Raw genomic sequence first — 15,395 nt, 5'->3', positions numbered from 1 at the left:
TGGCTTTTGAAATCCAAAACTAGAATGAATTGATCTTTTTAAATCCAAGCTAAAATCCCAAACTTCTTTCAAATAACACTTTGGCCCTTATTTCAAGTCCTCAACTTCAATATTTTACCACATAAGCTCTTAATGTTATCCTTATTTCATTTGGATAATTTTCTAATTACAATTACACCCTCAAACATCAAATTTATCGAGATACTTAAAATCCCAAAATTAATAACTCAAAATTACTCAATATATACAATTTTTCGGAAGCCCCTTACCATCATTCGGTATTTTTAGGCTACAACTTAGCTTAACCGAAAACTATTTCTGATTTGATTTCTTTCAGTGTCATAAATCTCACCTCGAGACGCTCATCAAAAATATACCTTTAACCTTAGGTATCTAAGCTCTAGGGTACTCCCTACGACTGATTCGATCACTTGTTGTCAATTCAAACATATTTTTGGTATTTTAAACTCACTTAAAATACATGGCATCTTCACAAAAATATAGGGTATTATAAGCTGAGTCAATGGCAGACTTGCGCCAGGAGGTTAGTGAGCTGAGGGGCACCATGGCCACTATGTTGAGGCATTTTGAGAATTTTATGGCGCATCAGGGAAGACAGGAGCAAGCACCACCTGGAAGGAGGAATGAACCAGTCATGAATGAGAACGTCAGTGGTCAGACTGCAAACCCGGTGTCACAGGAAGTGGAGCCCCAAGGGATGGATGACAATACTAGGAGCCAGTTGGTGAGGAACTTCATGACACTGAGACCTTCAGAGTTCCATAGAGGGACCAATGCTTTGGTCGCAAAGGAGTGGATGATGGTAATGGAGAAGCACCTCAGGACGATAGGGTGCGGTGACACCCAGAGGGTATAGTTGGCTACATATCTGTTTCGAGGAGGGGCCGAGAGGTGGTGGGAGACAATTCGACAAAGGTTTGTGGGCAGGGGGCCGACATGGGCGGAGTTCAGAGAGCTCTTCAACGCCAATTACTTTTCAGCTTGGGTACGAGATCAGAAGACATATGAGTTTATTGAGCTGACCCAGGGCAATAAGACAATGGCACAGTATGAGGAGGAGTTCACCTCTTTGGCACGATTCGCTCCTAAGTTAGTATGTACTGAGGAGAAGAAGGCAACCAAATTCCAAAGAGGGTTGCGAGTGGACATTAGATTTCACCTAGCTGGTGCACAGATCACAGATTATGCTATACTGGTGCAGAGGGCACATATCATAGAGAATGAGATGAGTGAGCTAAGGGCAGTTCAGGCAACCGCTACGGGATCAAGTTCAGCCCGGGGGCAAGGCAATGATAAGAAAAGAAAAGGAGCACCGGGGTTTTTTGGTAATATAGCTGACATTCTTCCCTGCACAACTTGTGGGAAGAGGCATCGAGGAGTATGTAAGGCGTGCTACAGTTGCGGGCAGTTGGGGCACATGAAGAATGATTATCCACAAGGGAAAGGTATAACAAGCAACAAAGAGGTGACTTGCTACCGGTGTGGAAGAAAAGGGCATACTTCTAACGTTTGTAGACAATCGCCACAACAAGGAGGACAGAGGTATGAGAACCAAGGCAACAAGATGGGACAGAGGCAGCCAGTGTCGAGACTTTAGGGGACAGCACCACCATTGGCACTACCATCAGGACAGGGCACCACAGACGCTGGTCGACCCCACACCCAGGGACGGGCATTCGCTTTGACATCAGCAGAGGAAGAGAAGAGAAATGACACTGTGCAAGGTATTTTCTCCCTATATGACATTGACGTGAGTGTTTTGTTTGACACGGGGTCTACACATTCATTTGTTGCACCTAGGGTTATGTGTTATATTCCATTCTCTAGTACATTATTGCCTTATTATTTGATCGTGTCTATACCGGGAGGAGTTGAGTTAGTGGGGAGTGAAGTCTATAAGGGATGTAAGATTATGGTGCATAATAAGGAGCTGCCCGGGGATTTGATAATCTTAGACATACATGATTTTGATCTTATTTTGGGCATGGACTGGTTATCTCGACATTATACCAAGGTGGATTGTAGATGTAAGGTTATCCACTTTGAGTTACCTCAGCAACCAGTCATAACGTATCGAGGCATTAAACCAATGAGTGTCACTCCTATGATATCGGTGATGAAGGATGAAAAATTGATGCGACATGGATGTGAAGCGTATTTGGCTTTTGTGACCACGGGTAAGGAGAATGATACAGAATTGTCAAACATTCCTGTAATTCGAGAATTCCTTGATGTATTCCCCGATGAGTTGCCAGGTTTGCCACCACCGAGGGAGGTAGAGTTTTCCATAGAGTTGATGCCAGGAACCCAGCCAGTTTCCAAGGCACCTTACAGAATGGCCCCAAATGAACTGAAGGAATTGAAAGTACAACTTGAGGAGTTGATTGAGAAGGGATTCGTCTGCTCAAGCGCTTCACCTTGGGGTGCTTCGGTCTTGTTTGTAAGGAAGAATGATGGATCCATGAGATTATGCGTCGACTATCGCCAATTGAACCAGGTGACATTGAAGAATAAGTACCCTTTTCCCCGAGTTGATGATTTGTTGGACCAGCTACATGGAGCCTCAGTTTTTTCTAAGATTGATTTGAAGTCGGGGTATCACCAAGTAAAGGTCAGAGAATGAGACATTCAGAAGACTGCATTTCGTACTAGGTACGACCATTACGAATTTGTGGTCATGCCATTTGGGCTGATGAATGCTCCAGCCGTCTTTATGGATTTGATGAATAGGGTTTTTAGGGAGTACTTGGATCATTTTGTCATTGTGTTCATCGATGATATTCTCATTTACTCGCCGAGCTTGGAAGAGCATGAGAACCATCTCAGGTTAGTCTTGCAAAGACTTAAGGAAAAGCAATTATATGCCAAGTTCAGTAAGTGTGACTTCTGGCAACGACATGTGGGGTTCTTATGGCATGCAGTATCTGGTGAGGGCATTTCAGTAGATCCCGAGAAGGTAAAGGCAGTGATGGATTGGCCAAGACCAACCTCAGTGACGGGCATCAGAAGTTTCTTGGGACTGGCCGATTATTATAGGAGATTTATTGAGGGTTTCTCCTGACTATCCCTGCTTATGACGAAGTTGACTCGGAAGGGAGTCAAGTACGAGTGGAATGAGGCATGTGAACGTTGTTTTGAGGAATTGAAGAAGAGATTGACGACAGCGCCAGTATTGGCTATTCCTAGGAGTGGGGAGAAGTTTACCATATTCAGTAATGCGTCGCACTCTAGCCTTAGGTGTGTGTTGATGCAGGATGGGCGAGTAAATGCATATGCCTCGAGACAGTTGAAGAAGCATGAGGTGAATTACCCCACACACAATTTGCAATTGGCAGCCGTGGTATTTGCACTCAAGATTTGGAGGCATCATCTCTACGGAGAGAAGGTAGAGATTTATACCGACCACAAAAGTCTAAAGTACATTTTCTCACAAAAGGAGTTGAACATCAGACAATGTAGATGGATGGAACTACTGAAAGACTATGATTGTGAGATTTTATACCATCCGGGGAAGGCCAATGTAGTGGCAGATGCTTTGAGTCGCCGAGGAGCTCACATAGCAGCTATGATGGTACAAGAGTGGATGCTTTTGAGGCAGATGGGGGAGATGTCTATTTTCGGACCCGAGGAGAGACTTATAGTGTATTGTTCGTACCTGAGGGTACATCCGGATTTGATGGAGCAGATTAGGGTACAATAGTCTTGTGATGTGAAGTTGGCTCAGATTTTAACAGATGTGGGAAAGTTTTCTCCATTGGGCTTCAGTCAGAGAGGGGATAGGATGTTACTATTTCATGATCGAGTCTGTGTGCCTGATGATGCTGGGATCAGGAAGGAAATTTTGGCGGAGGCACATAAGTCTCGTTATACCATTCACCCCGGCATGGCGAAGATGTATCAAGGTTTACAACGGCAGTTTTGATGGGATGGACTAAAGAGGGATGTGGCCAAATATGTGTCCCAGTGTGCAGTATGTCAACAGGTTAAGGCAGAACATTAAAAGCCGGCAAGCCTTCTACAGCCGTTACCCATTCCAGAGTGGAAATGGGACAACATATCTATGGACTTCATGTCAGGGCTGCCGAGGACGACAAAGGGGTATGATGCTATATGGGTGATAGTAGACCGTTTAACTAAATCAGCCCATTTTCTGCCGATTAAGAAGACTTATCCTTTGAGCCGTCTGGCTAAGATGTACATTGAGGAGATAGTGAGATTATATGGAGTACCCTCTAGTATCGTGTCAGACCGGGATCCTCGTTTTACCTCACATTTTTTGGGAGCGTTGTAGGATGCTTTAGGGATGAAGTTGAAGTTTAGTACCGCGTTCCACCCTCAGACAGATGGACAGTCAGAAAGGACCATCTAAACACTAGAGGACATGTTGAGGGCGTGTGTGTTGGACTTTCATGGAAATTGGGATGACCACCTACCACTAGTAGAATTCGCCTACAACAATAGTCACCACTCCAGTATTGGTATGCTGCCTTGTGAGGCGCTCTATGGTAGGCCATGTAGATCACCCATTTGTTGGGAGGAGGTTGGAGATAAAGCCTTGTTGGGGCCGGAGATTGTGGAACAGACAACGGAGAAGATTCGCATCATCAGAGCGAGAATGAAGACTGCCCAGGATCGACAAAAGAGTTATGCGAACAAGCGACGGCGAGACTTGGAGTTTTCAGTTGGGGATCATGTATGGCTTAGAGTGATGCCCATGAAGGGCGTACGCCAATTTGGGGTGTCCGGGAAGCTTAGTTTTCGCTATATTGGGCCGTTTGAGATTTTGGAACGGGTTGGCACTTTGGCCTATAGGCTAGCCTTGCCACCGCAACTATCCGGCGTTCATAACGTCTTCCATGTGTCCATGTTGAGGAAGTATGTGCCAGATCATCAGCACATTATTGACTATCAGACTATAGAGGTTGGGGAAGATGTGGCGTACGAAGAAATGCCTGTTGGTATCTTGGAACGGAAAGAGAAAGTGTTGCGAAACCGATCGATTCCTTTTGTGAGGGTTCAGTGGCAACGTCATTCTCCAGATGAGGCTACTTGGGAGCGTGAGGATGAGATGAGGCGTCTTTTCCCCAAGCTATTCTCATGATCAGGTACGAATTTGGGGACCAAATTCTTTGAAGGGGGAGAAACTGTAATGACCCTAAATTGGGTCTAGGTATTTTTAATATTTAATTTTAGCTCAAAAACATTCTAAATGTGGGTCAAAGTATTTTAACAATTTATGATATATTGTTTTGATGGCATAACATGATTTTGGATTAATATGAAATTTTTGATGCATGTGATCATGAATTTAAGTGTATGGGCCTATTTTTAAAATTTGGGAAATAAATGTTTTGGACTCCATTTGAATAGTTAAATGAATTCATGGGTTTACCAAGTGGGTTAAATAAATTGTTGGGTTTGGGCTTGGACCCAATGGTAGAGGGGATTTAAATTTTGTTATGTAAAAAAAAAATAAAAGAAAAGAGAAGAAAATAAATTAAATTACCAATTGTCAATAAAACCCATAACAATTCCTTTGTCTATTATATAATAAGAATGTCATTTTGGTAAAATTTTCTTAACATTGGCATGCAATCTGTACACAGAAATTTGCAACCTTCTTTGTGTACAAATCTTCTAATTCTAGTGCATATCATCTCTTTCTTTTCTTCACTTTCCCATTTCTTTCCTCATCCCTTCAGCATCATCTTATACTTCACCTCCTCCTTGTGTTTCTGTTCAATTCATTGTGCGCTATCTTTCATTTCGTTGGTGGAGTCCTCCTGCTAGCATCTTCTTCAGGCAAGTTCTTTCTGATCTCTCTGCTGATGCTTTGTTGCAAGTTCTTCTGCACTCCTATTTCATTATTAGTGCAACTCCCTTAGTCCTCTAAATTGTTGCTATATTATTAATCCATTGTGTTCCTGTGAATGGCATTTTCTCCGTAATTACAGCGAAGTTTTGTTTAGTTTCACTACTCCCTGTTTATGAGTTAGTAAAAATATATATGTAGTTGCACTCACTGACCCACTTTCATTTACACTCATACACATATGTATATAAATGCTTAATAGAGAGGCTGTGGAAGCTTTCTCTCTCTTATAGACTAACAGCTCATATATTTATAATCGGCCCTGCATCAGTTACCCCTGTTCTACCCAGTTAAACTTAAGACCTACTTATATATATACATATATATATATATATACTCACCCAATTTGGTTGCCTTGTTCCAGCCGAATCACAATGATCACTTGTATATATATATACGCTTCACGCAAATATAATACCCATGATTGGAATAACCCACTATAAATTATGGTCCCAGCAACATCAGTGTCTATTTACATATATATATATATATATATACATACACACGCCCCTTATCTACTTACCCCTGTTTTAGTCAACCTCCCTCAAATATATGCATATATGTGTGCATGCGTGATAAAGAATCTACAAATGAAGCTATCTCTTTTTCTCTTTCTCTCTCTCTTTCACTCGCTCACACTATATAAATAAAGCCAATGCCCTGCTCCAAGCAACCCATTTACATTTATATATATATATATATATACCAATGCTATGCTCCAAACAACTCGTCTACATTTATATATATATATATACATATACACGTTCAAGCCACTGAAAACCATTTATATTTATTTATATATATATATTAACACCCACGCACCCATTGTAAAGAAATGAAGTCCAGCCACTGTTCACATTTGGAAACCATATATCTATATATACATACCCAATGGATGTTCCATGTAAATCCATTTAAAATTATATATATATATATACACACACGTCCAAGATAAGCTACTGGATGTTCCAAGCAAACACATATAAACTATTAGAGTGTATTTATATATGCATATTCAAGCCCACTTAATTATATGGTATATATATAATGATGAATATATTCCTTTTGTTATTATTAATCCATAAATAATGAAAAGCATATATCAAATATATTTATATATGTAAATATTTGGGGTTCATTTAAATAAATTGTAAAGAATTTATGAGCTTCTTGGAAATTGATTAAGTAAATTCTTGGGTAAATCATTGTGTCTCGTGTGCATAATTGATGTGACTGGGAAACTATTGAGTAATTGTGAGATAGACAGAAAATATATATAAGTATAGCAATAATTGTGAGTCGAAATTTCATGCTATTTATATGGGAATGAATGCATGTCATGTTTGTACATAGTCAGTATGTTCATGTTATGATGTTTCGTATTACTTATCTTTACGCATATATTATTTTGCACGGAGGGAAAAGGTACCCTAGAGCACCTGGCACGGGACGAGGTGGCTATAGCCCGGCAGGTTGGCTCCATATTTATTCGTGAGATTTTATGAAACTTATGCACTCTTGCATGCATTGATTTATGGCTTGAGAGCCAAGAAAATTAATATTGGTAATGAAATGATGTACTCTTGCATGTATTGAATGATGGCTTGCGAGCCTGTGAGAATTGATAATGATATTGGAAATTTTATACACAATTGCATAGTCATAGATGGTGACATGATATATTAAGTTGAATTGATAAATTCACGAATTATGAATCTTGTATATAATTGTGGAGTTTTTTATTACTCTTTTTGGTGTTATCGTGTTCTTGGATCCTATATATTATTCCTTGTTCCTCGAACTTGCTGAGGCTTGTAGCTCACTTGATCTTTTTTGCCATTCCAGGTAAAGGGAAGGCTATTATTGGGGATGAGTCCAGTGGGACTAAGGGCTAAAAATAGTAGTGTACGGGGACGCGCCCTAACTTGAAGATCCTATTTAGCATTTTGGTGAGGCTTGATGAAATGATTTTTTTCTTTATTTTGTTAGTTAACATTAGAGTCTTTTAATTATTTTGTATGGCCTTCAAGCTCAAACTTATGAGATATTGGAAGTGTAACTGAACCTTAATTTAGTTTTCGCTGCTAGTAATGAATGTTGTTTTTTTTTTTTTTTTTTTGAGTTTGCTCTATATCATCTCTGTGATGACCTCCTTTCGAATATCTTATACTAACGGGAATATTCGAGAGTGGGCCCTTACACTAAATGTTATCCAAAAAAAGTGATCTTATGCTAAGTGAAAGATTATGTTTGGATAATTATAAAAGAATGAGGATCTCTTATCCAAAATAAGTATTTATTTTCATTATTATTCCCAAACTATCTCTAGCTTTTTCGTTTTTTTAGGGCAATTTCATCTATTTTTTTCCAATTTTTTGGTTCTAGTGATTCAAGGCCAATGTTTCCAGCCATCAAGTATGTTCTAATATATCTAAAAATTAAAAAACAATTGATTTGTCTAGGAGTGTGATCAGTTAAAAAGTAAAATTATGAAGTTTAGGGTAAATTGTCAAAAATTAAACTTTTACTTTTTAATTTTAAATTTAACTTTAATTTTGAAAATAATAACAACTCTATTTTTTTTTATCTCCAAGTCAAATTTAATATAATTTTAATTCTAAATTGTTGATACTCTTTTATTAATAAAAACTATTAAATATTGATTAGGTTTGGTGATTGGTTTTATTAAATTCTTGACCACATCAGTCAACTTGCCAATAACCTCTCTTGTTCAACTAACAATACTGTTCTGCGTCGTATTGATAACAAAATTATCCCATGTTGGTTTATAAATATATATATTTGCTTGTATGACTTGTTAAAATTTTATTTATATATTTTGTATTTAATTATTTATTTATGTTAAGTCCATATTTTTAATTTGACGTGGCAGTCACTTAATCTAACCTCCCATTGCGACGTTAGTATTTAATAATTTTAATTAATAAAAATATAACAACCATTCAAAATTGGAACAAAATTGAAATTAATTAATACTGTAGCTAAACTTAAAAGTTGATTCCAAAACATAAATATATACATTAACATACAATAATAATATACCAAATCTTAATCTTCCCCAAAAACATAAATATATAGACATATGCATAAGATTTTATTTTACTTTCTTTATTTCCACTACTCTAAATATATAATCATTAAAAGAAAATGTATATTTCATATACTTGAACAAAGTCGTCTGTCATATCACATATTATCAAGAGTTAGTTTTACTTTTGCCCCAGGACATAGATCAAGTGATATGCTGAGATTAGTATTAGTAAGTCACGAGTTTGATAATAGGTTTAGGCAAGGGTCAAAAATTCACATGTAATTTATTTTTTCTACTAAAATTAAGGGCATGAGTGGCGGAGAACTGCACAAAGACGATAATCCTAAGAGTTAATTTTATTTTTTGTTTCTTTTAGTAGTTTTATAATTATAATTTTAAGTAAAATCTCATTATATTATTTACTATGGTAATGTTTATTAATCAAAATATAAGATAGAAAAAGTGAGAAATAAAAAGTATTTTAAATAAAAGTATTTTTTATTATATTTGTTAAATTTATCTGACAACCCACTTAAAAAAGAATCATGTAATTTCTTATTTAAAATTATTTAAATAAATTTATCTCTCTCTCTAAATAAATTTATCGACGTCCTAACAAATAAAACAAAATAACCCATATGTTTCTTAATATATTTTAAAAAATTTAATAAACAATCTAATATAAATTTTAAAATATTTTTTAATTTTATCTTAATTATTTTATATCTTAATTAAAAAATATTTTAAATTTATTTTATTTATTTTAATCAACGCTATGCATACTAATCTTTCAATAAAAGACTAATCTTTCAATAAAAGCGCTCACTCTCTCATGCATAGCATATACGTACGTACATACATACATATATATATATATATGTTAGTAAACACTTTAAAAATGTATGTAATGAACCCATTTTGGGCATAATTTAATTTTTTGAATATATGGTAGGAAACAGGGTTTATGAATATATGAAGGCTGTACTATTTGTTTAAATTAAGGGGTAATCATGAAAGTAATTTATTTTTTTTATAAATTTATTATTTTATTTAATTTTTAAATTTTAGTAATTAGACTCAAATTAACTCAATTAAGTATAATTTTATTTAACATGTAAAATTTATTTAGATGGAATGAATTTATTGACTTGACATATTAAATATCATATAATAATAATATTTGTAAGATTTAGATATACATATAAATAAAATAAATAAATAAATTATATATAATAAGTTATATTTTTTTATTTATGTATAAATGTGGTACTTATAAATATTATCATAATATAATAATAATATTATTAAACCTTATATGATAATATTTTTAAAGTTTTATATCATAACTTTAATTGATATATATATTTTACTTTAATTTTGCTTGGTAGCCTTTGTCACCGTGGCTATGGATGCAATCAGAATAAATTCCTATTCCATCAACGCATTCACGCGCATTTTTACCATTGCAAAACCCGGAAGGTAAAAACTTTTCGATTGCCCTTTGCACCAATTATAATGAATTATAAAGAAAAATAATTTTAATAATAATTATTGATTCAATCACTGATAGGCCAACTTCGCTTTGTCATTGCCAACGCGAAAAGTTGCATTTTCGATGGTCCTTTGCGCTGCAGAAGTCAGCTTTCCAATTTCCCGCCTTGCCCCACTTTACAATTACAAGTCAGTCGACCATTGCATTCACGCGCATCTTTATATTGTAAGGTAGCTTTCCTTCTGATTGTCCTTTGCACGGCCAAAGTCATCTCTGTAACAACGCAAGGTCATCTCTGAGTCATCTTAATTTGTCACAAAGTCATCTCTGTCAAAACGGGCCAAAGTCATTTGTGTCATCTCAGCCAAAGTGACTTTGATTCAATCTTGATAGCCCTCTGCTTGCCTGCTCAGTTTCTTCTTATTGTTCTCTTCTACCTATTTTTCCCTTAATTTTCACTTCACACAAGGGCTACTCCCCCTCTTTTCCGTCTCCAGCTGCTTCTTCTCATTTAAGAAGAGCTATTCATCTGTTCCTGAATATATTATATTTTATATTTATACATTTATTAAATTAAATAAGATAAAATTATATCAGTATAATATTAGAATATTTTTTAAATTAAAATATGAAATTATCAATATAAAATTAAAAAATATTTTAAAATTTTCATCATACTATTTATTAAATTTTTTAAAATGTATTAGAGATATATAGATCATTTTTTTTATTTAAAAAACTTAAGATAAAAACATGAAAAAAATAAATTTATCTAAATAAGAATTATTAAATAAATTTAATAAATATAATATAACATATTTTTTAAATCTTATTTTTTATTTTATATTTTAATTAATATAAAAACATCAAATTAAATTACCCTAAACTACTCAAATAGATAGGGTCTGCAAGGAGTCAATTATAGCGTTAGATAAAGAAAAGACAGATGAGAGAGAGTGACAGAGCAGAACAAAGAAATCACACGAGTAGAGAACAGGATCCGATGAGAGAGAAAAGCCAGCCATGAGACATCTTTACTATTGCAAAACGTGAAAGGTAGCTTTCCGGTTGTCCTTTGCACCGATAATAAATTATTAACATTACTGTCACTACACCAATAATGAATACATAATCGATAATTATTAGATTAATATTAAAAATTATAATTAATAACAATATTATTAATTATGTATTATATTTTTATTAAAAAATAAAAAATAAGAAAATAATAGTATGATCTTTTTAATTTTTTTAATAAAGAGATATCATATAATTGATGACCGACTTTTAGGCCATCTTCAATCGAGTCAAAATTTGTTGTTCCTTTTCTTATTCAGTCAATAAAAAACAGTCACATCATCTATTTTTAAATAATAATTTTTGTAAAAAAATTATAAAATTAAATAAAAAATTATAATTGAAATATATGTTGATTATATATATGTTATTATTTGATTTTATAATTTTTTTTATTTAATTTTATAATTTTTTTTACAAAAATTAAAAATAGGTGATATAGCTACTTCAACCTATCTCCTTATCTCATTTTTTTTATTATATTATAAATAATTCACTTCTTATTTTTATTTTACCTTAAAAATTATGCTTATTCTAATAGCATTCCTTATTTTTTTTTTATTTCACTCCCTATTTTATTTATTTATTTTAATTAATTTCAATTCTATTTATTTTATTTTTTTATAATTTTTACATATACACAAAATTAATAATAAAATACACAAATTAATAACTAAATACACAAAATAATAAGATATATACATAAATAAAATTAATAATTAAATACACACATATACAAAATTAATAATTTTATATTTAAATTAATAATTAAATACACAATATCAATCATCCAATACATTAATAAATAAAAAATATATTAAAATCTCACAAACTTATTTTCTAGAAATTTCAGTCTCCACTCACCCCATTGAAAATCTCTTTATCCTCTTCATCTACACCCTATTCCTCGTCATTCGACTCCAACCTCTAATTCCTTGCTGTCGTTCTACTCTCAAACTCTGCTACTATTTGTTACCGTCATTGTTGATAGCCACTTCTATTGTTGCTCGTAATCGGGTCTTTCAATTTCATATCTACGAGAGAAAGTTATTGGAACAAGAAGAAAAAAGAGCAATTTCTTACTCAATTATAACAAGCAATTTGAAACACAACAAAAAATTGACGAGGAACGAGGCAGATAAAGAGCCGAGTGAATTTTTCGTAATTGCATACTCAGATTTTGGCTTAGTGGCGTTAATATTATTCAATTATTAACATTACTTTCATTACATCAATCAGAAGAAATTTAATTGCATTCCCGCAGAAAGTTGACAGCCTATCTTCGTCATTAATGCCAACGCAGAAAGTTGTATAGGCCATATGTCTACTATGGAGAGAGAAAAGCAAGCGATGAGATGGGAGAGAGAGAGCAGGACAGACAACCCACGTGAGGAGAGGACAGGATCTGAGCAGAGAGAAAAGAGACAGAAAGTAGAATAGACAAGTCACGTGAAGAGAAGTAAAGAATTGAATATTTAGCTTGTGTATTTTTTTATTAATTAATTATATTTAATATTTAATAAACTAATAAAAACTTTAACCCACCACATCACGCATGAGTGATAAAAGGAAAAAAATTAAATAAACTCCAAAAAAATGTCCCAGTTTTATAGTTTTTTTATTAATTTAAAATATCATGAATTTCGTATGACTACTCTTTAGAGGAAGGTGTATCACCCCAAATAAATTATTGTCTACCATAAATTATTGTCTTGCCTGTTGGGTGTAGGTATAATGTGTGATTATTTTTGTTTTAAGAAAAATTAAAAAGGAATAAATTATATGTTTGATGACATTAAAAAATCGACTCACTAGTAATTAGGCTTCGTTTGACCTCGAGTTTTTGCAAACTCACAAGTAAACCAATCAAAATTGAGATTCCTACTTCAATCAAGATTATGATCAAAATCTAGTAGGCCAACTCGAGTCTCAATAAACTTGGGATAAACACGTTCTCTTAAATCTTATGAAGGTGGTATGTTAAGCTAATCTTGATCACTCTAAGTTCTTCTAAAATAATTATTCTTAAATGTTATAAAAAAAATGATCTTATGCTAAGCGGATGATTATCTCTGGATGAAAGAAAATGATCTTTCCTCCAGGGTAAGTATTAATTCTCAATATTATTCTCCAGATGCCTTTAGCTCTAGGGGTAAGTAAAAAAAATATATAAAAAAAGAAAAGATGTAAATTGTAAAAAAAATAAAAAATAAATAAAGAGGTTATATGCAGCAAGATATATATATATTATTTATGCTTACATATATGTCCCATAAATATTATTATTATATGACACCTAACATAGTAATTCAGCATGAACATATTCTTTTTAAATCGATTTTACATGTTGAATAAAATTACATCTAATTGAGCTAATTTGAATCTAATTGCTAAAATTAAAAGAATTAAATAAAATTAAAATTTTGCAAAAAAGATTGGATTATTTTCGTTATTAACCCTTAAATTAAACATGAATGTCTACAATATCATCTAATAAACAACAATTAATAGAACTTTGAATTAAAATTTATGACAATAGGCTTCCACAATCATATATGAATTATTGTCGGTGTTTTAACTGCATTTAAAAGAAGTTATCTCAACAGTATCTAAGCAAAAGATGTCGCATGCTCATCTGATACAAATAATAATAGAAAAAACATATATCACAAGGTCCAGTCATGAAAATAGGAGAAGAATCCAATCTAGTGATTAATATCTTAACCAATTTTGCACTTTTGTAACTCAACCTCCAAAAACAACTAGACCAATCCACATTGATGCCAATCAAGACACTTTTAGGAAAATCAACCTTCAATCCGAAAATCATTTCAAAACAAATATTTTTTCAAATATCTAAAATAATAAAGATTGGCGGGATAAAAAATAGGGGCATCAAGGGGGGGCACACACTAATAATGGGAGATATCCAAAACCCTTGAACTAACAATAACACCCTTGAAAAGGTCACAATATTATCTGAAAAAAAAAGAAAAGAAAAGATCACAATATCAATATGTAGCTTGCTCTAACAGATTACAGATATTTATCTTTTTTTTTAATTTTATTTAAATACTACCTATTATTTATTTATATATGGATGATTATGCTTAATTTTTAATTTAATTATTTGATGATTTTTATTTTACTTTCATCTTAAATTTATGTTAATATTGTTAAACAATTTTTTTAAGTATAAAATGTATATACATATACATGTAATTAAATAATATATTGTCCAAACTAATTAAATAAACCGCGAACCGTGCAGTTTGGACTGCTTTCAAACCGTTTCTGATTGCCAAAAAAAAAAAAAAAAACCAATCATTTTGGTTTGGTTCAGTTTGGTCTGATCGATTTCCGCAGTGCATCGATTTTTTGAACACCTCTAAATTGAAGATACAATAAATTTGATTGTGTTTAATTATTTGATGACGTGACAATTTCTGATTGGAGAGACAGCTATTGGGACAGCATTTTGAGATAGCATATCTCGGCTCCAAGCAGGGGTTAGAGTGAGTCTATTGACTTAGCATATTAAGTGTTATATAATAATAATATTTATAAAATTTATATGTATATATAAATAAAAAATATATTATATTTTATATTTTTAAGTAGATCTCAAACACACCAGCTGCACCAACTGCTCAGTTTCTTCTTATTATTCTCTTGTACCTATTTTCCCCTTAATTTTCACTTCACACAAGGGCTACTCCCCTCTATCTTCTGTCTCTCCAGCTGCTTCCTCTCATTTAAGAAGAGCTATTCATCTTTTCCGAAATATATTATATTTTATATTTATATAATATTTGTTAAATAAGATAAAATTATATCAGTATAATATTAAAATATTTTTTTGCATTAAAATATGAAATTAT

The 15,395-nt window shown here is 33.2% G+C and overlaps 1 protein-coding gene across 1 annotated transcript; it reads left to right on the top strand.

Moving 5' to 3' along the window:
- The first annotated feature begins 523 nt into the window (after nucleotides 1-523).
- Nucleotides 524-1,618, top strand: LOC127791720 (uncharacterized). Its single transcript, XM_052321698.1, has 2 exons — nucleotides 524-852; nucleotides 949-1,618. The coding sequence occupies exons 1-2, from the start codon at nucleotides 524-526 to the stop codon at nucleotides 1,616-1,618; spliced, it is 999 nt and encodes a 332-aa protein (XP_052177658.1).
- Nucleotides 1,619-15,395: the final 13,777 nt, after the last annotated feature.

Source organism: Diospyros lotus, chromosome 15 (genome assembly GCF_014633365.1).
Source record: "Diospyros lotus cultivar Yz01 chromosome 15, ASM1463336v1, whole genome shotgun sequence".
In the NCBI taxonomy this organism is placed as follows: Eukaryota; Viridiplantae; Streptophyta; class Magnoliopsida; order Ericales; family Ebenaceae; genus Diospyros; species Diospyros lotus.
Note: the sequence above shows the minus strand (reverse complement) of the source record. Positions and strands in the feature narration are given on the sequence as shown.

Coding starts and splice junctions, on each gene's coding strand:
- LOC127791720 (XM_052321698.1), top strand. CDS start 524: ATGGCAGACTTGCGCCAGGAGGTTAGTGAGCTGAGGGGCACCATGGCC. Junction 853..948: donor AAGCACCTCAGGACGATAGG/GTGCGGTGACAC, acceptor GTTTGTGGGCAG/GGGGCCGACATGGGCGGAGT.